The sequence below is a fragment of the Bombus bifarius genome, unplaced genomic scaffold (assembly GCF_011952205.1).
Source record: "Bombus bifarius isolate JDL3187 unplaced genomic scaffold, Bbif_JDL3187 scf7180000008214, whole genome shotgun sequence".
NCBI lineage: Eukaryota > Metazoa > Arthropoda > Insecta > Hymenoptera > Apidae > Bombus > Bombus bifarius.
The window spans coordinates 824348-847913 of NW_022884517.1; the positions used below are offsets into that span (position 1 = coordinate 824348).

General features: G+C 33.7%; 2 protein-coding genes across 2 annotated transcripts in view; both read left to right on the forward strand.

The window, feature by feature from the left end:
* Positions 1-4: 4 nt before the first annotated feature.
* On the forward strand, positions 5-5891 carry LOC117211020 (BUD13 homolog). The gene is made up of 7 exons (XM_033454574.1): positions 5-131; positions 961-1183; positions 1404-1737; positions 4219-4605; positions 4978-5129; positions 5206-5390; positions 5484-5891. The coding sequence occupies exons 2-7, from the start codon at positions 1083-1085 to the stop codon at positions 5654-5656; spliced, it is 1332 nt and encodes a 443-aa protein (XP_033310465.1). The 5' UTR covers positions 5-131; positions 961-1082; the 3' UTR covers positions 5657-5891.
* A 638-nt stretch (positions 5892-6529) lies between these two features.
* Positions 6530-23566, forward strand: part of LOC117211039 (HIRA-interacting protein 3) — an 88157-nt gene continuing 71120 nt past the window's right edge. Inside the window, exon 1 of the mRNA XM_033454600.1 lies at positions 6530-7224. Coding sequence (XP_033310491.1) covers positions 7152-7224 — 73 coding nt within the window. The 5' untranslated portion in view covers positions 6530-7151. The remainder of the gene's footprint in view (positions 7225-23566) is intronic.

Sequence of the window (23566 nt, forward strand, 5' to 3'; positions counted from 1 at the left end):
GTTGTACATATCATCTTGCTAAGCAGACTGTGCGCGGTCGATGAATAAAGTCGATAAGGTTCGTCTCGTCTGGCACGTTATATTATGGATCCTGTCTTATAACCCGTGTTCAGATGCGCTCCGCCGATAAGGTTAGTACGACGCACGAATTCACCAGGAAACCAATCGGCCAATGAAAACTACATATGTATATATATTTCTATATATGATCACTATCAACCACTATTTTCCTTATGTATAATGCGTGTGCATTCGAGCGAATATAATATTCGTAAGATGTTAGGTTGCCCCAAAAGTTTCTTTCATTTTACACGGAAACATTTTTTGTTTTATATTATTTTATTGAATTATGTTTTCTATAGAACAAAATGGATCATGCAAAATTCAATAAAATAATGTAAAACAAAAAATGTCGTGCATCTATTATTTCCTTATAAAACGAAAGAAACTTTTGGGACAACCTAATATCTGGCGTCATATAAAATAATTTTAGAGGATATCAGATAGCGAAATACTTGTTTTGGTGTGCCTGGATTTCTCTTGATAACTTATGTATTGTTTGTCACTTCCTGTTATGCTGAAGAATTAGTATTGTTATCTTGGCGGTTGTTCTTAAAATACTTACGTATAAAGGTAAGGCAACCGTACAGTACCTTCTTCTTTAAATATTGTACTTAACACTTTATCTTATACATTAAATAAGCGTAAGCTATATTGCAAACAAAACAAATATTTTTATGTAACTTCCAAATATGTATTTTATACAATTTATGCATTGACTTTTAATGGTTAACTAGGACGAAAAGCGTATCATAGCTAAGAAACCTTAAATTCTAATGCTCCAAATCATACATGAATTAAGTTTAAAACTGTAATTGTTTTCAAAATTTGATTATTCGTTGGAAAGAAGTTATGACATATAATTTTTCAAATTATCATTTTTGTGCGACATTTAAATAGCGAATGTAGTGCCCTCGCGTGTATGCGGCACGAAATACTGATGGAGACAGTATGGTATAGCACATACCTAAGCTACAACATAGTTGCGTGTTGCGCGCTGTACTTGGGATATAAAACTCAAAATGGACAAAAAGGTTATAGATCAAAAAGAATATTTAAAAAAATACTTATCTTCAAAAAATGAAAAGAAGAAAAAGAAAAAGATTAAACTGGGATTAAAAACGTAAGATTCCATTTATAAATATTGTGGCTTTGACAGTTTCAACAGGGAGTTCTTGTGCTTTTTAACCTTTAATGTATAAACAGAATATATTTTATTTATTGTCATTTTCTTCATTTAATATTATATTAATATCGGAGATTGTTTAAATGTGAACAGAAATAATAAACTATCGTAGAAGATTATTCACTCCTTAGCATAAATTTTGATATGTATTTTTCAGAGTAAAAATCATTGATGATGACATAGAGCTGAAGAATTTAAGACCAATAGAAAAGAATGAATTGGATATTTTCACCAATGCAGAAGATGCACCTCAAATTGCTGGTGTTGTAGATGAACGTGGTCCGGTTGACTTTTCTGATAAAAGAAGATGGAAAATAATAGCTAATGACAAAGGTGACGATTTAACTATTCCTAACATTGATAGAGAAAATAAGCAACTCAAAGAAGTTAAGAACATTTCTGATGACGACTTAAGTCCACCAAGGCAAGAAAAGAAATATTTGGATGATGATTTGTCTCCTCCAAGATTATCTAAAAAAAGAAAAAAAAAGTGACAAATTAAGAAGCGAAAAAGAACAATGGTAATGATATAATAAGGGAACCTGACTTGATACAACATCCATGGCCTTGAAAAATTTTTTTCTCAACAAAAATAAAGCGAATGTTTCCACAATTTTAAGGGTGCTTTATTTTATATTCAAGTACTAAACAAAATTTTTTTATTAAAAAAATAATACATTTTTTAATTAGATATTTAGATATATTTGTAACATCAAGCCACCAGGGTACAAGAATTGTAAACTTGTGTACATCTTAACACTTTGACTGCCACGCCGAAATCACATGTTTTGCTCAGTACGCCACTGGAGTATTTTTATTGTTTAAAGCATACAATGACAAGATAATAATAAATTGATGATTTAAGACAACATTCTTCTCCAATGGACCATTTATCTTATTGGTGATCATGGGTGACCATCGTGGCGTGTAACCGTTGATAGTGATATATTATAACAAGGCTTTGTTTATTTCAACAAACCATTTGCATTCGTTATTTCGTCGTAACCAAAACGTCCAAAATATATTGTTGAAACGTGTAGAAGATATTAGTAAATAGTATTTGCTCATTCTATATATAATAGTAAGGTATCTTCACACTTCTAACTTCAATTATATAATTATAAAGCAGCATTTACGATTATTTTCTAAGGTGTGTTTATAATAATAATAATCATAGAGTACCCCTCAAAGATATGGATGCAAACAGTGCACCGTTAGATGCAAGATTTGTTCTCATCTTTTTTTTATTGATGTTCTAATAAAAATGTTTAATTGTTCAATGGGGCACTTTTTATTTCAAAGTATCTTCTATTAATCGGTTATATTCAAAATGCCCCAACTGTCGATTTTCATTCAATTTTTACAATTGTAAGAAGTTTAAGCGCTTCGGTCACCAATAACCACCGTGGCGTCACAGTTAGTCATATATGACCAACATGGCAGTCAAAGTGTTAACCTAACGGATCCAATTCTTGCCTGCAACAAAAAACAAAACTGTTCCTTAATTTTCGTGTAATTACATCAACAAATACAAAATTGAACAAATCGTGGAATTTTAAAAGAAAATTACGGGAAAATTTCGATTTATTTTTGCAAGAAAAATCATTTTAATTCAATTGTTTTTCTAAATGTTTCTATTTCATTGAGAATTGTTAGTCATCATCTAGCTATAAAATCACGGGTTAAACTTATATATTTTATTATATTATATATTATATATTATATATCTTATATATCTTATATATATCTTAATTGTTCTTATATATCTTAAATTATTGTTTTCTTTTTTATCACTATCTGGCAGTTTTCAATATGTAGTTTCAATGTGTAGAATCTGAAAATGCAAGTTTTAATTTTAAGAATTCAGCATTTCAAAAATTATGCATGTGTAAAGTTAAGCGTTTTTTGGCATATTTGACAACTTGCTTTGTCGTCATATTGCTTCCATCTATCACCGATTGGGCCGCACAAAAATGAACACTCATTCATACATATTTAGTTTTTTATTTTTTGAGCTTTTATTTTATGACTGTGGATACCGTTGCTGGCTGTAATTAACACGTAATATAGATGAACTTTGCCGAAAATTAACATGTGAATATAGCTGGCCGCCTTGCAGTCACTGCAATTTTATAGCTATCCTCAACATAATTCAATACTTACCTACAAATTCTATGTTTTAATTTACTGTTTTATGGGCATATCCCTCTGAAAAGATATTTGTCTTATCCCGCTTAAGTGGCTACTGCCCAGGTGCATTTGTTACAGCCAACGATTCCACTCATTGGACGAATCGTGAATAAAAGCCAATATGGCGTCAAAGTAAGCTGTCAAATACGAAAAAAATGCTCAACTTTATATAGTTATAACTTTTCTGCCGTTGGATTCCTAAAGCTAAGAGTTGCATTTTCGGATTCTACGTATTGAAAACTATCAAAAAGCAATAACAAAAGGCAATAATTTTATTTCCATTAAGTCGCATTCACAAATTTAAAAAAACATGATTTTGAGAAAGACGCATCCAAAGTTTTCGATAAAATGGTTTCTTACTAAATAACAAAGAGTGAAAAGTGCAAACGTGTATCGAGAATGTTACATAAAATGTTGTCAGATGGGGCGATCGCCGCTCGACGCTTCATGTAGTAGTGTGGCCACAATCATATAAAACTTGTAGTTGTAGCTTATGGCGATGCAGTGAGATCGTTTACAATATGCATGCATGTTTCCAGTTATGAAACTTACGAATGTAACGAATCGGCTGTTATGCAGCATGCATGTCTTTACAACGTTTATTTTTGCGATTAAGATTTCGAGTTATTTTTGTTTAATAAAGTTTATGTATCAAATACCAGTTTAATTTATGTTGTAGTGTCAAGCACATACATTGTTTGGAAATATCACTATATATATGTAGCGGACAGCAGAATTTGCTTTGCAAGGACGACTGCGAAACACACGCGTATAATAGCTGAAATTGGGCAGACGTTACAAGTAAAATGTACAAACATTATAAAAAGAATCCAGACAGGAGACATGATTCAGATATGAGTCCACCTCGTAAAAGGAACAGAGATGATCACACAAGTTCAAACAGATTTAAGGAAGGTGACAGAGATTACTATAAGTCTAAATCAAGCAAATTTCGTGACAAATATGACCACGATTTTAGTCATCGTTCGTACAGAGAGGACTATTATACCAAGGAAAAGAGATACAGGCATAGGAATATCGATAAAGAATGTAGTGAAAAACGCATGAAAAAAACATTAGACGGAAAAAAGGCGGGATTACAAGATGCTAAAGCACTACGAGAAGAAACAGAGGCATATAGAAAACGAGAAGCTGATCATTTTCGCAAGGTATTTCAAGAAATTCCATCTTTCCGTTTTCTAATTTATGCCTTATAAAAAAAAAAAAAAATGGTTAAATTTTACTTCAGCGAACCAGAAATTATTGACTTCTTTTTTGCAATCTTGTAGTTTTCGATGTGTACACTGTACTCATTGGACGAATCATAGATAGAAGCCAATGTGACACCAAATAATTAGCAAAATATCCTAAAAATGCTCAATTTTACATAGCCATAACTTTTGAATCAGTGATTTCCTTACTTTAAAACTTGTTTTTCCAGATACTACACGTTGAAAATTACAAAATTATAAAAAAGAAGTTAACTTTTCATCCCCTAGAGTAAGTTTACTCAAAAAAGGTTACAATTTTGTTTTCTTTAGCTTAGTAAAGAAGTTACAGGAGTTGGACAAGCGGCGATTGTGCGTGATAAAACAGGTAAAAAGCGTAACCTAGAGGCAGAGGCAATAGAAGAACGAGAGAGGCAAAAACGACAAGCGGAATTAGATGAAAAATATGCTAAATGGGGTAGAGGGTAAGTAATACAGAATCCAGTTCATAAGATATTGTATTTGTGGCAAAATTTGTAAAACACATATTTGTTATATCAGTTTAAAACAAGTTGAGGATCGTGAAGAAAAGCTAAAAGATGATCTTTATGAAATGAGTAAGCCTCTAGCGAGATATGCAGATGACACTGATTTAGACAAAATGCTTAGGGAACAAGAAAGAGAAGGTGATCCTATGTTAGAATATATTAAACAAAAACAGATAAAAGAAGGGAAGAGAAAACCAGGTATAGCATTATACATTTTCTAAGTTCAATTCTAAAAAAATATTCATATTTGTCATAATGATTTCATTGGTATACAACTATGTATGTTCTCAGATCGACCAAAGTACGAAGGATCATTCATGCCAAATCGTTTTGGTATCAAACCTGGTCATAGGTGGGACGGGGTTGACAGAAGTAATGGATATGAAAAACGATGGTTTGAAGCACAAAATGCAAAGATAGCACGTCAAGAGGAGGCTTATAAATGGAGTACTTCTGATATGTAAAATGCAAGCGTTTTTTCATTTTTTGTATATATCGTACAAGTTATGTGTTATGAACATTACGGTTTAATTGTCAAGCGAGAGATCGGAAATATACAGGATGTCGAATTTTAGTAAATATTACAAGTATTTTGACATTTATATATATATAATAATTAGTACATCCTGTATATTCAAAATGTAAAATACAGTTTCTATCATCTATATTCAATAAACATGGTCTCAAATTCGTTACCAATCATTATTATTATTTATCCTTAATATTTTCTGTATCGAGAGAATCGTGCATGCCGGGAAGGCATTAAAAATATCGAAGCTATTTGTTAGTACTGTTCTCAGTATAAGTCACGCGACTATGAAACGCAAACAAATGTATGTCTCATCTATGAAATATGAATCATCAACGGTGGTAAATCGCGGAGGATTATCAAAACTACAAAATCGATATTCGTTCCAGAAAGCAGGAAGACCGCGAGAATTGTTGGCGCCTGTCTGCCACCGGTCTTGTCGATTCAGTACATTTAAACGAGGTATTCGTTTATGAAATCGATTGAACCTTGCAAAAGTCCCTCTCCTTGGATGATACACGAGAAATGGGAGTGACGCATAGTTAACCGACGATAACTAATACAAAACCAATATGTCTTTCATAAAAATGTTACAATGTAAAATCGTAAAACATTGTAGCGTCTTTAAGCATCTAAGCCGTGTGTAGCAGAGGGTCCACCGTAGCGGTACATATCGTTATTGGTTTCGCGCGCATGCAATCGTATATGTGTACGCATACGAAGATCACGAAGGAATATATATCGACTCGCGTAGTCGCGACGCAAGGGCAGGGTCGTCGGCGTCGGCACTCGGCACTCAGCAGTGTCAGTACGCCTCGCGACGCCGATGGGACTTGTGTTCGTGATACACACTTAGGTTAGCGTTTAGTGTTCGCCAGCAGTAGCTTTTGTACAGTGTTTTAATCTATATACATACATATATATATACATACATACACGCGCGGGCACACACATACATATACACATATATATATTTTCTTAACCGATTGTTAAATTCGTGAACGGAAGAGACTGCGTAACCGATCGAATTTACAATACGTCCAGTTTGACCAACCACAAAGATTCATTGTATTTTCGTCTCAACGAATTGCTGCGAATAAGCCGGGTCCACGGCGTGTCGTTCACCTTCTCTGGGCCACGAGAAGAAAAACGAAATTTTTGGAAACTCCAAAAATACACTGTGATCTTTCCTACTAACCAATTTGTCCTTGTCAAGGTGTCGGTAGCTTTTTTCTAACTCCTATGTGTAGTCTCCTGGTGTAATCTCTATTCCTTATTTTACGACTCGATGTTAACCAGAAAAGCTCCTACAATCAGTCGATTGTAATCGCGAATTACATAGCAAGTGTCACGAGTAACGTTTGGGTTTGCGATTGGAGAATAGAGAAAAGATATAGGGAAAGAAGAGAACAAGGAAGAGCCGAGTGAAAATGGGGTGCAATACGAGCAAGGAAAGTGTCCAGCCGGTAGGGGATGAAGCGAAGGAGGACGGGAAGAACGGCGGTGAGTAATCTACTTTTAATGTTTATTTTTATATTTTCTAAAACATGATATCTGACAAATATGTTCAAATTAGTCACAACATGTACTTATGAGAAAATACATAATTACGTGGACATGCTAGTTTTTAATTAAACCGACAATGAAATGTGCTATGCAGCGTATACTATATAGAAATAAAAATACAGTATGTAATTTAATCAAAGATAATTTTAATGTGAGCACCGTAGTTCTGTGCGAAAAACATACGTTTCAATAGATGTTAGTGAAGGTCTAAGAGAATCGTAATAAATGAATCTCGTGGACTTTTTCGGTTTACATTGATGATAATTTATTGTAGAAGCTTTTAAAATCGTTTTCTACTTTTAGGAATTCGATGTTTCTAATTTGTTTCCGAGCTAATGAATACAGGGAGTAATATGATACTTTTGAATTAATTTGATGAAAGCAATACATTTTCGAAGAAATAATGTTCATGCAATATATCACTAAAATGAAATACGTACTAGCAGATATAAAATTACTTACAACTAGTCGCGTTGGAGGTTAAGAACGTTTTGTTTAAACTCATTCAGAAGGACAAGCTTGCCAGTTCGTAAGAATGCATGGAGTCGTATTTGATATCTTTCCCTTCGAAAGACGACTCGAAGAATTATTGCGTTTTCTCGTCTAGGTTCTTGGTTGTCATTCGAAGTTGTTTAATCTTCGAATGATCATGGTTGTGGCGATTTTTGTCGCGAAACACGAGGAATACGGTGAGTAACGAAATCGTAATAAAATCGATCGGTGAACGCTGAGGCATTCGTATTCCGAACGATCCAAAATTCTCCGGAGAACAATTCAAGCATTCGAGCGAAGTTCGCAATTAAGAACTACTTTAATCTCACAGTCAGATGAACCATGTTTTAATGGTATTTTTATTTTTATTATTCGGTCTAAGAATTTGCAACATCAGTAGAACGTAAGTAAGTATTTCATTCATCTCGTTTATTGTGGAACAAGAAATTTTTATAATTCAGAAATGATACCCTCCCTGTACTGAAATGCTTGCTGCCACATCCGCAAATTTTTCTTATGACTTTTGCATACTGAACGTGTTTTGTAATTTTTTATTTGAAGTACCTAACTTGTTTTCAATGTTTGTCGCATTCGAGCAAAGAGAATTCCTCTTTTCACGTAATTTGTTTGTAAGAGAGTTTTAATCGTTGAATCTTTTTGTTTCTTTTTTAATTGTTTCAATGTACATGATACATCAATATTATTGACGTTGATGTAGTGACTCAGAAGAACTTCAAATGTCTCAGGCACCGTTCATTTAACCTTTTAATTGATTAATCAACTCGTGTTTTGTGATAAATAGTTGCATCATAAATATAGCGCTTATAAAAGAATTTTTTTCTTAGAGTACTAAATCACAATCACGTATTGTCGCTATTGAACATTTGCTTATTAATTACAACTCACCAGAGAGTAATTAGATCAAAATGATATTCAATTGTTTGTTCATACGCACATGAAACATATATTAACATATAATCAATTACTAATTGATTGTTAGTTTAGTGTACGTATTGTCTTCGATATACTTTTTCATTAAATAAAAATATACATGCGTATGAAACTGAGAAATTCAATGTATTAGGTCATCGAACAAATATTGCGGTTTTTCTGGGAATTGAGTTTAAAATAGAATTCGTCACGATAAATGTTTTATAAAAGGAAAATAGGAGACTTACTAGAAAAATAAGTAACAATCGTAGAAATATGGAAAGATACATATGACTGGCTAATTATTGATAGATACATAATTGTTTATATTTATTCAATGTACGTAGCGAAAAGTTACGTATTGAAAATGTTTTCCACCAAAAAGTTTCAATATTTTAACCTATATCTCTTATCGATGAAATAAAACCTACTCTACTCGATTCTCATAAAGAAGAATTCTTTTCGATCCTTCGTCGTTGATGGAATAAAGATTCTCACGTGATATAACCAGTTGCCCAAGGAGGAAGTTAAAACCTCCAGTTACGTTGTGAGACGAAGGCTAGTATGTATGTGCATTTGTATATACTTAGATCTCTCGAATTACGAGCGGAGTTCTCGACCTTCTGCTTTTTCTTTACGCTTGGTTCGTGCATCGCATTAAGGCTGACTCGCGATTTCTATGTACATGCTGTCACACCGTTGATACTGATAAAGTCAGAGTTTCGAGGCTTATGAGCTTTACTTCAGAAAGCTCGATGTTGCATGTCACGGAAAAGGAAGAAGCCGACAACAAGCCGAAAAGGGGATATTCCCGGTTGAATGAAATGAAAATTCTCGGCACGGCTCGGACAGTAATATAATGTCACACCATACATTTCGTTTGGGTACTAGAGCACGAAATCTGTTCATACGCTGAAGTACGATATTTATAAGATCAGCGTCATTCACGTTCCTTGCCTTCTTTCTTGAGTAATAGAAAAATATCGTTTCGAAACCGTATCTTGTTTTTATTACGAAGCGATAAAACGCGTAACAAGTGCACAAAGTTATATCGGTAGTGTCATTAAAAATATGTAAAAGGAAACGCTATAACAAATAATTATCAGTAAAACATTAAATGAATTATCGATCGAAATTGGAATTTTACTTCGACATATATGCAGAATTTCATGCCTTCTAACCTTTTATCTGGAGCAAATCGGATAGGAAATTTTTTTTATCACAAGCTCCTATTAAAATTGTTCCATTGTACAAAATATGTCCGATACATATCAATACCCTCTACACTTCCTGTACAATCTTTTCCTATATGTTCCTTTTCTTCATGCATTTAGTACAAAAATATAAATCTACAAATACAGGAGAAACAAATACATAATAGACAAAATAAAATTATAAAATAAAATTTTTCATCGTACAGAATTTGATTACTCGTAAGTTCAAAACTGGTCTACGAAGGACGAGATATAATATTCATATATGTATATATTTTTAATCAACTGCAAAATTGTCATTTGTAAGATTCTATCAGAGAGAGAAATAAACGTGCAGTTTAGATATTTTTTATCCGATAAACGTGCTTCTCGTTGCATCTTATGGAAACAAGCAAGTATTACAGGTAGACGTATCTACGATCGAATTATATGTTTGTGAAACCCTCTTCCTCTTTGCAAAGGTAAGGCAATATTGGGCATATATATATGAAAATTTTATTCAAGTTGAGTAATTCTCGTTTTCCAACAGACTTTTTGAGATAGATATTATGGTATATGAAAGATTTCCTGTAATACGATACCATCTATTGATTTATACTTGCGTATGATCACTTTTTATCGAATAATATTAATAAATTCTGCAAAAGAAGAAAGTGTTGTTTTTATAGAATTCGAAGGATAAAAGACGGAGAATTATTTTATAGATATTTCTTTATTAGTAGTGATACAGTATAGAATTTTGTATCGAAGATAAATCTTACTCTTTTTTAGATGCATTTTATAGAATTAAAACTACATCACATTAAATCGTTAATTAAAGACATTTGAAATAAGATATTTGATATATGTATACACACATCTGAATAAGAGAATATAGTTTGATATAAAAAGTGAATGTACAGTTAAATGATACAGTTGTATGAAGTATCGAATATTAGACGAGACATACTTTTGTGAAATTCTAAAAATTACTCGGGCAGAAAGCCATCTCGGCGTTAGAAAGAGGAATTTACTTTCACTGTAACATAGAAAAATACATGCTGTGCTCACTTTTCTTTTTACGTCAGCAATAATGTGCACATTTTAGTAATATCAAGGCAATCAGCAGAATGCAGAGGATGGATGACCAAGTTGTTTTGTACAGCATGCGTACACTGTATGTATTATGTACTTATCTTTTATTTCTTCGTAGTTTTTCTTTGCAACGAGATCCATGTTTTGTGTCACGAACAGAAACTTCTTATGAATTATTCGACTCACCAGACGTAACTATTCTTCTTCCACTACGCTATTTCTCTTTAGATTATAGATACGTGTCTTGTTTGTGTTTCCGATTTCTGTAATATTACATTTATTCGATACGTGTCACTTTATTGCTTGATTATCCTCGATGGATTAAAACAGGTAATCAATCAAATACTAAATTTTATAATCATTCGATAATAAGATAATTTAATAATTTTCGTCAACATATAGCGACCAAACTATGTTAAGATAGAAGTAATGAATTATTAGTGTCACATTAAACGCATTTCCTCCCAATATAATTTACAAATAATCTAACATTGATAGAATTCATTCACATTTAAATATGAAACAGACATAGGAACTGAAACACACACACCTTAACGCAATTTGATTATCCTTTAGGAACCTAGTTACATTTCTATTCGGTAGTCTAAGTTCCTATTTATCTAGTAACATACTACGATACTCAAGGTTTCTTAAATAAATAATAAATTCTTTCATGATCCCAAATATTTGGAATTAGAAAGGTGTCCAACCTTATCACGTGAGTAAGTTCGGGGTTCGACGAATCGGAGAATCGCGAAATTGGCAATAAATATTACTCGCTTCGGAAAATCGTGTTACCTTGTTATTCGCGTCGATCTTGTGAGTAATAAAAGCACGACGAAACAATTTTATTTGTCTCTATAATATCTTCTTCCACCACTGATAGAAAGTGTTTTCGATGGTGAGTATGACTTCAGCGACTCGCGAGTAATGACATTTTCTTAACAAACATGTTCTAGTACTATTTCATCAAGATTTTGTCACTATCGGGAGTTAAGGAACGACCAATTCATGTGAACAGTGCTTAGTCTCAACGATATAATTTCTGCCTAAATGAAACAACATCAATGCATTATCCGAGACGCTCTACATTTTTCAGCGCGAAACCCAATTTTTCGTCCGTTTTCTTGATAATCTTTTTCCATTACTTAAATTTGTTCGTGACATTAAACAACGTGCAATTAGGAAATTATAAAAATCTTTAAAAATTATTACTCTAGTTTGGACCGAAGAATTTTCTTTAGGGATTGTCTGTTTATTCGAAAATTGTTATCAGCATTTTGGTCTTGCGATATCCGCTGTCAAGGGGTTAACAAAATTTTTAATCCCTAGACTATAGGCCGTTTAAAAACAAGCCGTTTTGTATAGTTAACCTGACATGTATGACCTGAAGATGATGACAGAATCGCATATACGGATCATATAAACACGCAACACTAGGTATTACAAAAGAAAAGTACATATATATAATATTGTAGAAGTGAAATATAAACTCTATGAAAATTAAAAAATTTCATTTACATTTCAATTTATTTATCTTAACTACATGGGTTGATATTCTCCACCATATTAGGTATTAGGTTATTATAATAGTTCAGTAACAGTACCATTAGGGTTTAAATATAACGATGTGATTAAAATTTCATTTTATACGATATTGCATATGCATCGACTTAAAACAGTACATATTAAATGGTAGGAATGCGGAAAATAGTCTTCAGTTCTTGTATTCAGTTCTTTTGGTGTTTGTTCCGGTTTGTTGGCTCCATTTGCGTAAAATCGTTGTATTACGCTCCTTTATTTATAGGAAGATCTTAAGCAGAGAATCGAGGAAATGCAAACAACATCAAGGAACGATTATTTATTTTCTTTGCCGTGATCGGTTACTGTTGAACGCGAGAACCAAACTTCTTAAATAATAAACTGAATAACATACGATACGACAATATGGAACAATGTACTCTTCGCTTAGTTACAACCCTACTTTTCGCAGTACTTAAAGCAGAAAAAATTCCTTAAAGTCAACTGTTCACGGTGTGCACCACCGGGTGCATCTTTCGTTATTCAATAAATTCAAAGGTTATTTCGGCGAATACTGCTGCGTACTTCTTTATTGTGCAATCACATTGGTGCAGTAATCTGTGCAGAATTTATCTAGAAATATATTAGCTTGAAATTCTTTTGACCACATTCACGCTGGTTATGTGGTAACATGTTTTTGATAACGACGAATCGTGTCGTAATATACTTGGGAAAAAGTATTGTTTCTTTTTATTATATAGAATGCATCACAAGACAAGAGAGTAACCTACAAAAGGATTTTTGATATCAAAGGTACATGTATACTCGTATGATATGAAGAGGGACATATGGTGCTAAAATGTTTTTAAAGAATAATCTACTGTTTTACTACAGGATCAATGTAACTCGTTATACAATTCTTAATTACTTTCTAGATCGCATAGTTATGGCACTTGTAATACACAATCTAAATATTCAGAAGGCTTGTCGATAATGCACAGTTACCAACGTTTTTATGTCTTATCAGAACGACGTTAAAATCGTGGAATTAAATTCGGTGATAAAGACATATACATACGCACATATGTATTTGATACAAATATAGTAGATGTTATACGAAAGATAAAGCTCGTGCAATCAATTATTTTGCGTGTTTGTCGAGAACAGAGTTCCGTTTCGACTTTCTTTCGGCCTGCCAAAGCCGACACGTAGCAGCGAATAATGTATTTATTCTACTGATTGTGAGTAGTGGTGGAGCGGCGCGGCGGTTAAGTGGAAAAGTGCCAAACTGTATCAGCCAGCCGTAGAGTTTATTGCATGGACACTTACAAATTGATTATTCCGCGTACAAAGCGATTTTAGGCGTAAAATGGCAATGTCCAATTTTCTCTACGTACGTGAAAATCGTTTCTATATGTTTCGAACATGACGGTTTGGACATTTTTTATTTGCAAAACCCGAAAATAAATTCATTCGCTACGTTTCACGCTCTCTCCAGCTAGAACGCAAAAGTTTTTTATTTATATTTAGCCGAAACGAATGAAAGTGATATAAAATATTTATTGTTATTATTTATCGAAGAAATTAATAGGTGTTTTGGTCGTTTTCCGTAAGAGTTCATCGATCTGTTCGCGTGATAACTTTGGTTCTTTCTAAGTCTTTCTAAAATTACGTCGTATAAAAATTAACGAGGGTTACAATCGATCGTATAATCACAGTCATGTAAATTATATTCGCATAATAAATTCCTACTAAGCACGTGCGGTCACCGAGCATGCGTTCTTTCGGCTCGATTGAATGAATCAGCGCAGAAAATAGTTTGGAAACGAACACGAACTACGAAATTACATAGTGCTCTGACTGTAGAATGTAGTATCAACTGCAGGAACTTACATGTAAGTTGGAAAAGGCTTTCGGATTAGACCATATACGTATGTATGTATGTACATATAATTTGTGAAATAAAGGGAACAATTCCATTAAGTTTCTCCAATCTGTGGCGTGGATTTGAAGAGATTCAAGAGTGTACTTCACACTGATCCCTCTAAATCTTTAGTTTTAACATATGCTTGTTTTCGGAGTATCTACATATATGTATAATGTTTACACGGGACAAATAATAGCGTACATTTAAAATGATTAACTTATGAGTGCAGATATACATAAACTTACAAATTAATCGGTAAGATGTCTTGTGGTGTCGAGAAAAATCGCTATTTGTTCTACCGATCTCCTCCGTTACACGATGCATCGGTCGTGTGCTTTTTTGTGACAACTGTCATGTATTCTCTATGTAAGATTATACAAATAAGTTTCGTATTACGGAGTTCTTCGAAATCAATCGATCGTGATACACCCACGAGTTCAATTAACTCAAGGCCGCATTGATTCGAGCGCGACACGCGGAGCATCGATTAACCGGCTCTCCATTCGATCGATGCGCTAGTCTAGTGCTCGCAGCCACGGACATTCAACCTTTTTGAATAATTACCTGAATCGACCTAATGACAAGCAACAGCGTTCGCTTCGATTCTCATTTCGACAATGTGACAGATAAGAACGCAGCTTGTTTTCATACTTACTTGGCTTTGCCATTTTGCTGATATCGTAGTACACTAGTTTTAATACTTCCTTCTAAGAACCTAAACTCATTTATCTTAGGTAGAGATACATATAGTTGAAAACTTATTTTATGGCAAAAGGTTATATATTTGCGAGCGATTCATATGGAACTACATATCTCGCGCAGTTCGCGTGCGAAGCTTGACCTCCTTTACGACATCCCTAAGATACGCCGCTATGTTTATGAATCCGACAATAACGTCATTTAACTGGATTCATGCGAACGGGCATGGTAACAGCGTCAGCAACCAGAAAAAAGTTGTAACTAACTTTGTTCGGTTATTTCAGGTAAATTTGTAATGCTCGGGGCGTTGTAGTGCATATGATATTAGACATGGCATCGTTGAAGTTGCGTAGTAGCAATGTAATATTCTTTGTATGTATTAATTACATCTTCAGGTAGAAGTAAACTAATAGCGTTAGAGACACGCTTATCTAATAAGATAAATGGATAGATGAACCTTGCAGGTACAAAGGGGTTAGATTGAGCAATTACTTGCACCAGAAAATACATACGTATGTGTATGTATTTAATTGTCTGTTATTTAATAGTACTATCGAGATAAAGACAAGTCTTGCTGAAAAATTAAGTTGAAAATATGGAATAAAATTCTGTTTCCGAGAAAACGGAATGAGAAAAATATAGATACTAGAGTATTATATTTTTTATAGTATTTACATATGTATTTGAAAGGAACTTCTTTTCAAGCACGTTAGTTGATACCTCTTGAAGGAGGTCAGAGTTTAAAGTAGACTAAAATGCCTATAATAGCCAATTGTATAAAATCTAGAGGATCGCTATTTTATCTATCTGTATGCTTGTCAAATTAACATCTCGTGTAATAACATTGTTCAGAAATTGCGTTAATTCGTTTAGAGTAAAAGAGCTTTATTCTCGTCATTAATTCTAAGCTCGTTGACAATTAGCATGGAATTCGATCGTGAAGCAAGAAACGTTCGTGTGCTTTCGTGTTTTGAAAACATTTTGAGTTTATAGCTCTAAATTAATGGTTTATATGGATAGGCTCGGGCGTTAGAGATTTCCTACAGGATCGTGGTTTTTGATATTTGGCAACTTTAATTTTTTGATAAAAACAGAAAAGTTGAAAAAACAAAGATTAGTTGCGAAGTTGAAATAGGAGAAGTTTGAGTTTCGTTAGAGGGAAATTCGGTTTCTTATTTCAACTCGAGTACAAAGTTGCTTTTTACACGTACAAGCACGTAATCGTGCTACAGATAACCGATTCAAATTTCACAGGATGTTTTAATGAAGACAAAGTATACTAGGATATCAAATAAATTAGTCGTGTATTTCATAACATTCTAATTTATCGTCATTATGAATCAGTTTGTGTAAATTTAAATGAAGTGCTTGGGAAATATCATTTAAGATTAGTGCCTCTCGTTATGATATATTTAGTAGCTGTATTTTAATTTGAACTTTTTGAAACGAGTTACGCGTTAATTGCAATGTAAATTAACATGACTGGGTGAAATGATTTCGAAATTTTCGCTTAAATCGTGGTTAGATGAAATTTAAAATTTTCTATTAACATGTAGGATAGATAAATATGTGGATAACGAGAGAAATTTATATTTCACGACGAGATTTTTTCTCGTGGTATAATAAATATAAAAAAGGGATGTGAAATACTACGTCAAAATCTTTCTTGACCCTCGAATGTAAAATTTATGTTTATGTTAAAAAGCACTATAAGTCGAATATAGGTATGTATTCCATTGAAAGTGGATTCTAGGAAAGTAGATAAAAAGACAAAGTACCATATTCTTCTAGATAAACTAAAAGATAAACTTTCATATTCTCTTCATGCCAGAAATACACGTTTCAAAAAAAATCTTATATTATATTTTGGAAATCTAAACTGAAAAAGTCATATTCGATGTTTACGTATATGGTATTGAAATTTGAGTAATTTTGCGAACATAAATAACAGGCGAGTGGTTCTTTAAGCTCATAAAGAGTTCAAAGTCGGTCATAAAGAAACACGCCTATTGGTGTGAACTTCATCGTTGCAAAACCATTAACATTTCTAACGATACAGTAGTTTCCAGTTGACTTCAAAGAATTTCATAGTTGGCGGTAACTTGTGTCTTTATGACGTCTAACGCTACGTCTAGTGTACTGCGTAGTGCTTAAACAGAAGATGTAGAAAACGAGGATTGGTTGGAGAGAAGTAGAAGCGTGTATAAGTGGAGCACCAGCCATGAACCGAATATTAACACAATGAATTGTCGTCAGGTGGTTATAACTATGTATACATGTATATACTAGGATGCACAGGTCGATGAAATTAACAGCGGTGCAACAATGGCAGTGACAAAAGAGAAACTTTTATTCCTTCTCTTTTTTTGGTTATACCTTACAACTCAATTTTCCGGAACATATCTTTGAGTTGAAAAAATTAGAGACTTTCGTGGACTCTATTTTAGGAAGCCTTTTATATCACTGAATATTATGTTTTTGACAGTATTATACTATAGTTAGTATTGCAATTTAATTTGTATTTTTAAATAGTTACAACAAGGCGAAATTATTTTTATCTTTAGATCGCAATCTTTTTTGGTACAGTCTGTTAGCGCAGATCAAAATGCAGTGAATTGAAATGATGTAAGTTGACGAGAAACTATTACGAGTCTCGTTTATTTTGTGAACAGAATTTCTACATTTAGTTAATATAACGTATATTTAGGATATATTTACTGAAGTATCCTTTGGCGATATCAGATGGATTTTCGAGGTCTATAACCGCAGGTCGATTGTCTAGTGCTTCTCTCTTAGCTATTTGGTTCGTGTCGTTGATCTATGAAGCGATTCGCTTAATTCCCTATCCGACGATTCGCAGATCAGACAAGCTGATACAAAACACGTAAAACTAAAAAAGAAATAACAATGGTTGTCTTCGTGCGATGAATAGAGTTCCTGCTAAATTTCACCCGAGAGCATATCCCTGCAGAGAGAGAGAGAGAGAGAGAGAGAGAGAGAGAGAGAGAGAGAGAGAGAGAGAGAGAGAGAGGGAGAGGGAGAGAGAGGGAGAGAGAGAGAGAGCGAAAGACAGAGAGAGAGCGAAAGACAGAGAGAGAGAGCGAGCGAGAGAGAGCGAGAGAGAGAGAGAGAGATTTACGTATTCACAAATTTAATGTTATTTTGTGGCATCCAATAATGTGACTCTCTTGGGATTGAAATATCTAAGAGCCTGAAGGTTCCTGTTTTTATCGTGAAATTTGATAAACCAGATAGAGGTCTGCCATTAAAAATTTTGAAATTATTTTCGGATAAATTTTACTAAAATGTTCTGTAAATGATTTTCATATTTAAATATATTGATTCAGTTATTTTATTGCCTTCACTCTTTTGCGATATAAAGATATTTATTATGTAATGTAAATTTAATTTCAAGAGTTCAAAAGTCGCGAAAGAAAAATTCATATCCTGAATGAGAAAGACTGCAGGCTGTGAGATAGTGGCTGAGTGTGTCAGAAGTGGAGGAACACTTTGTTTCAAATTCCTCTTATCGTTCTTTCTGGTGGGTTTCATTCTTTAATTACATCGCGTTTAATTCCGTCGGCTCCTTCCTAGAGTCGGCAACGGTCTTTAAAATAGTCAATCTCTTTAAGGCGATAATAATATTTCCCTTTCGACGAGTCAATCTGACAGACTTGTAATTGCCGCGAATAAAGTCGTTAAATGGTGGAACATTCACAACATATTTTTTTTTCGTTTTTCAATTATAGAAGAAAATGAACATCTGTAATAGAACATGTATCATAAACACAACATTTTATCATGAAAATATGTATTCTTTCCTTTTCTATCTGGATTCTTTTATAATTTAATTTTTTGACTCATAAAAGATATCATTTTTAATGCCTAATTATATCCTAATTACTAAGAGATCGTTATGGCAATTAGGTGTTGTAGTGGCGCTCACAATGAGAAGATCGTAGTAACATGGTTTTCACATAGTAAATTACAAGAAATTTCCAAGATGAGGATTAAGGAATGAGGATTACGTTTCATAGATAATATACGGCGAAAGTTCTGCGAAGGACTAAAATTAACCTCTTCGGTAAGATGCTCGTCCATCGCGTAGTGCCACTTGACGGCCGTGAGCAAGAGCGATTACATAGCGTTACTGTACACTTTAGTCGATACTCTGCCGATTATAGTCGACGCTTGTACCGAAAAGATTAAAGCGATGATTTTGTATAAGTAAGAAAATCAATAAATTTAAACTAATGGAACAGTAAAATCGTCATAGAGATACAAAGATAGAGTGCGTGAGCGAGAAGAAAAAGCGATGTAGGAATAAAAAGAGAAATAAAAAGTGTCCTTGTCTAATAACGCACGCACATTTGTACAGCAAATATGTAAGTGTAACACCGATCAATCAACGGCGTCAGTGTGCATGTCAGATAAGACACGAACAAAAGAGACCTCTATACAGCGTTCTCTTTCTATTCCCATATCGCATCCACACTTACACTTTGTACGGTAACGTAGAGACTCGCGTACTCTATCTTTATATCTCTATGTAAATTGCAAATATAACAAAACAACTATAAAACTAACGAAATACCGCGATAGATCGCTTCGAAACAATTACCAAACGAAGAACTAACGCGATAAAAAGTGATAGGAACGAAATAATATTACGGTAATTCTAAAACGACCATACAACGGAATAACGTCAAAACAGTTACAAAATGACCAAATAATAGAACGACATATCTAGTCAACGATTTCAATTCACAAAACTTCGGTCCAATGGAACAGTCACAACCTTGACGGAACATAAAACCACGTCTCTTAAATTGGTTGAAAGTTTCCGAACATGCGTTCTCCCACCAATCGCAATCGAAAGGCTAAAATAGCAGCAAAACATAACATTCTGAGTGGCATCCGGGCACGCTCCTTGGATGGACGAGTAAACCTTGACACGCATCACGTGTTCGGTATTCGGGGCAAAACAATTCGCGATATTTCCACTGAATTTCAAGCCCGATCTCCATTCCAGTTTTGGTCGGTTGAAATAACCGCGAGAATAGTCGTTGGCTATTGCGTGACTAACCAGACGAGCCGGAAATTTCGATCATATGACAGTGCAAGTGAAGGTACTTGGATTACCTTGCCCAAGCTTGTTACAAAGCCGTTCTTCTACGTCTTTCTCTTCTTGTCATTGGGAAGAAAGCGCCGGTAACTCCCGTTAGGTTCGCGTTAGGTGTTTGAAAAACACGTTCGTGCGCGAACCAAATGAATTATTTATACGATCGTTACTGGCCGTAATAAGTTACCTTAATAGACACGCCACATTTCCATCGACAATTCGTACGTGAGATCGAGAGAAAAGATCGTTGTCTCGAGCGAGCTCGTTATTACGAAAATGTAATTAGGCAGTAGGAGGAAACACAGGGATAGTTGATGTTCTTCGAGAGAATCCACGGTATGGATAACCCCGTATCATCGATATTTTATACCTAATATACTAATTTTTGTCTGTCATTGTTTCTCTTTCTTCGCTATACATATCCGATATATCTGTTTGAGTTCCAAGCAGCGCGATCGCGCTGTTTCGATTTTGTGTGGAAAAGTCCCAGTACATTTGAACGCTACGGACGACTGATGGTATTTTGTATTTCATTGTTATCTTCTCAATAATTATTATTGAACAAAACTAGAAATATTTATAAACTAATAGTACGCATATATAATAATATATATGTATTTCATAAAATAACAAATATGACGAACGCTATTGCACCGCTTGATTCTCTTCGTAATCGATTAAGACAATCGCTATCGCGCTGTTCGGGATTTTTCGATCCTGTTTTTTCAATGACCCTGGGACTCAAACGGATATACAGCTACGTATTTGTTGCGTGCTCGGAATTAAACACTGATTGAATAAGAACGACCAAACTTTTCAATGTGAAATATTTTTTTATTTATCTTACGTATGAAAAAGTATTATGTATTTAATTATTGGAAAGAAATTAACGTATCGGATTCTCTTTTACGTGTTTTCCGTTATTTACATTGCTTTCTCGTCAAATTATTCAACGAGCTGCTCGTGCACTCTGGAATAAATTATGCCGATCATATCGCTCATTTTAGATGGCCTATCGAGCGATTTATGTTCGATTCTGTGTTTGATTGCTGGAAAATGATTTGTAAACGGTTAATTGATTCGACAGTTTGGTATATTCGAGTCAGAGCGATTTCCTCTATCGGAGCTATATCTAAAAATTAATTTCAAATATGTAATTACGGACATTCTAAACACGACACGTGTATCATTTCGTTATACAGTTACGTAAATGCAAAATTACAATTTCCTGCGATTTCGAGTAAATATTAGCTTAATGGGATTTTGCGTTAAATTCTTGGAGAAAAATATGTAAATCATTTTTATGTGGACGCATCTTTTTCTGGGAACCCTGTAAACTGTAAATTGTTGCTTTAATGGTAACGAATAGTTGATGACATTCGTGTGGATATAACGTCCGTCTGAGATGATATTTCGCATCGAAATTTTCGCACATGTGTATATCAGAACTTTTCGTAGAAATTATACTTATCGCTATTATCTTAAACTATATTAAGTTGAAGATCTCGCGATTAAACTAAAGGACGTCTTTATGTTGATTGACGCGACATTTTTCCATTTTTGTATTCATGTATATAGGGTATCTGAAAAATGAGATTTTAGGAAAAATATTCCGTAATAAAAGTTAATTCATAAATAATGAAATATATATTGCAACTTTTGATCGAAGTAAACGCATCGTTCAAATCAATAGAATTGGGAAGTCATTGAGGAGAGAATATAATAGAGTTCGTGAAATTCGTACAATTTCAGGATGTAATGTTTAATAAAATTGATGCAAGAAGATAATGAAATGATTAATTACAAATTATTTATCAGTAGCCAAACGTCTATGGGGAAAACCAAGCTGGATTGGGAAAATAACAAGCATATTAAGACAATATAGAGATATCTAATTTGGACCGGAAGTGTATCGACAAATATTTTCTATTACGTGAAACAAAATAGTGGCTGCGGTACCTCTACAATTTGATTTGTTCGTACTTGTGTTATACTTATATCAGCACGGTCTCTGGTGATTTGGAACCTATCTAAAATTTAAAACTGCAGTTCCTACGTGTCTCCAACTGTACCAAAAACCATTGTTGTTCACTTTGCGAGTATGCACTAAACTGAGACAAAGCATTCTGCTAGTACAGTTTCGCTGCCGAAAATAAAGATCCATGTGCCTTGCACTACTAGAGACCTTATATTAGAGCACGATGATACATGCGTATTATTCAATCCAAAGTAGTCACTAGTAACCTCGTAGTTGATGCGATTATAAATAAACAAATAGGAAAAAGAAAATAGAGATAGCATGTAACCAAGGAATTATTAGGTACGACTTAAAGGCAGAGGCTGCGGGTGAAAATTGACGCGTATGCAAAAACATGAACAGTGTCGACATACAAAAACGAGTGTTAGTAACAATTTTTGTTACTCCTGAGCGAAACAACTGAAAACTTTCGTATATATACAAAAATATAGAACGTTGAATTGTTAACGTGAAATTATTACTAAATACTCCGAAGAAGAAAAATACTAGCTTAGATAATAACGAATTATATATATAGATTATAGATAATATAGTAATTGGAATACGAACATGATGGATAGAACAAAAATCTCTTTTTAGACTTTTAAACAAGATGATATTCCTTTTGAGCTCTTTTTTGGAAACATCTCTATCCAGATTATAAAGAAGAAATCTTTTCTGCTCTCTTTAGAGAAAATTTCTTTTCTGTATTTCTACGAATATTTCCTAGATGTTAGATAAAAGTTTTTGTTACGACGTTCGATTTTGTAATATAAAATAAAACTCCTTCCTGCAAATTGTATATAAAAAAAATCTATTCGCACGTCAGATTCCGTGAACTATTTGTGGGAACTTTAGATTTAGTACAGAAGTTGTATATACGCAATTGGATAGGTAATGGGCGAGGATTACGTTTCGATAGCGTTGTCAGTTCCGATTACATACACAGCAAAACAACAGTGGTATAATTTCGCTGTTACTCTTTGACCGATGACAATGTTCCGTTTAGCGAAGAGTCGATATCACGAAACGGCACACCATTAATCCAGTTGGATTAATATATTTTTGAAAACGAATTGATAGCAGAAATGTTTTTGCATGATATAATTCGGAACGATATTTAGAACGAAATAAGCGACTTTGAAATAATCTTCCTCCGATGCTTCATAAACAAAATATGGAGTAAACGAAAAAGAGCGAGATTTTTTTACATTTCGTTTTATACCTTAAGAATTATTTTTCGTACATGCAAAAGTTTCAGTAGGATGTTGTAGCTAATGAAG

What these genes read in the sequence shown, in the direction of transcription:
- LOC117211020 (XM_033454574.1), top strand. Translation starts at nt 1,083, where the DNA reads ATGGACAAAAAGGTTATAGATCAAAAAGAATATTTAAAAAAATACTTA. An exon ending in CTAAAAAAAGAAAAAAAAAG is followed by an intron (nt 1,738 to 4,218) that starts TGACAAATTAAG and finishes TATAATAGCTGA; the next exon opens with AATTGGGCAGACGTTACAAG. An exon ending in AGAAGGGAAGAGAAAACCAG is followed by an intron (nt 5,391 to 5,483) that starts GTATAGCATTAT and finishes GTATGTTCTCAG; the next exon opens with ATCGACCAAAGTACGAAGGA.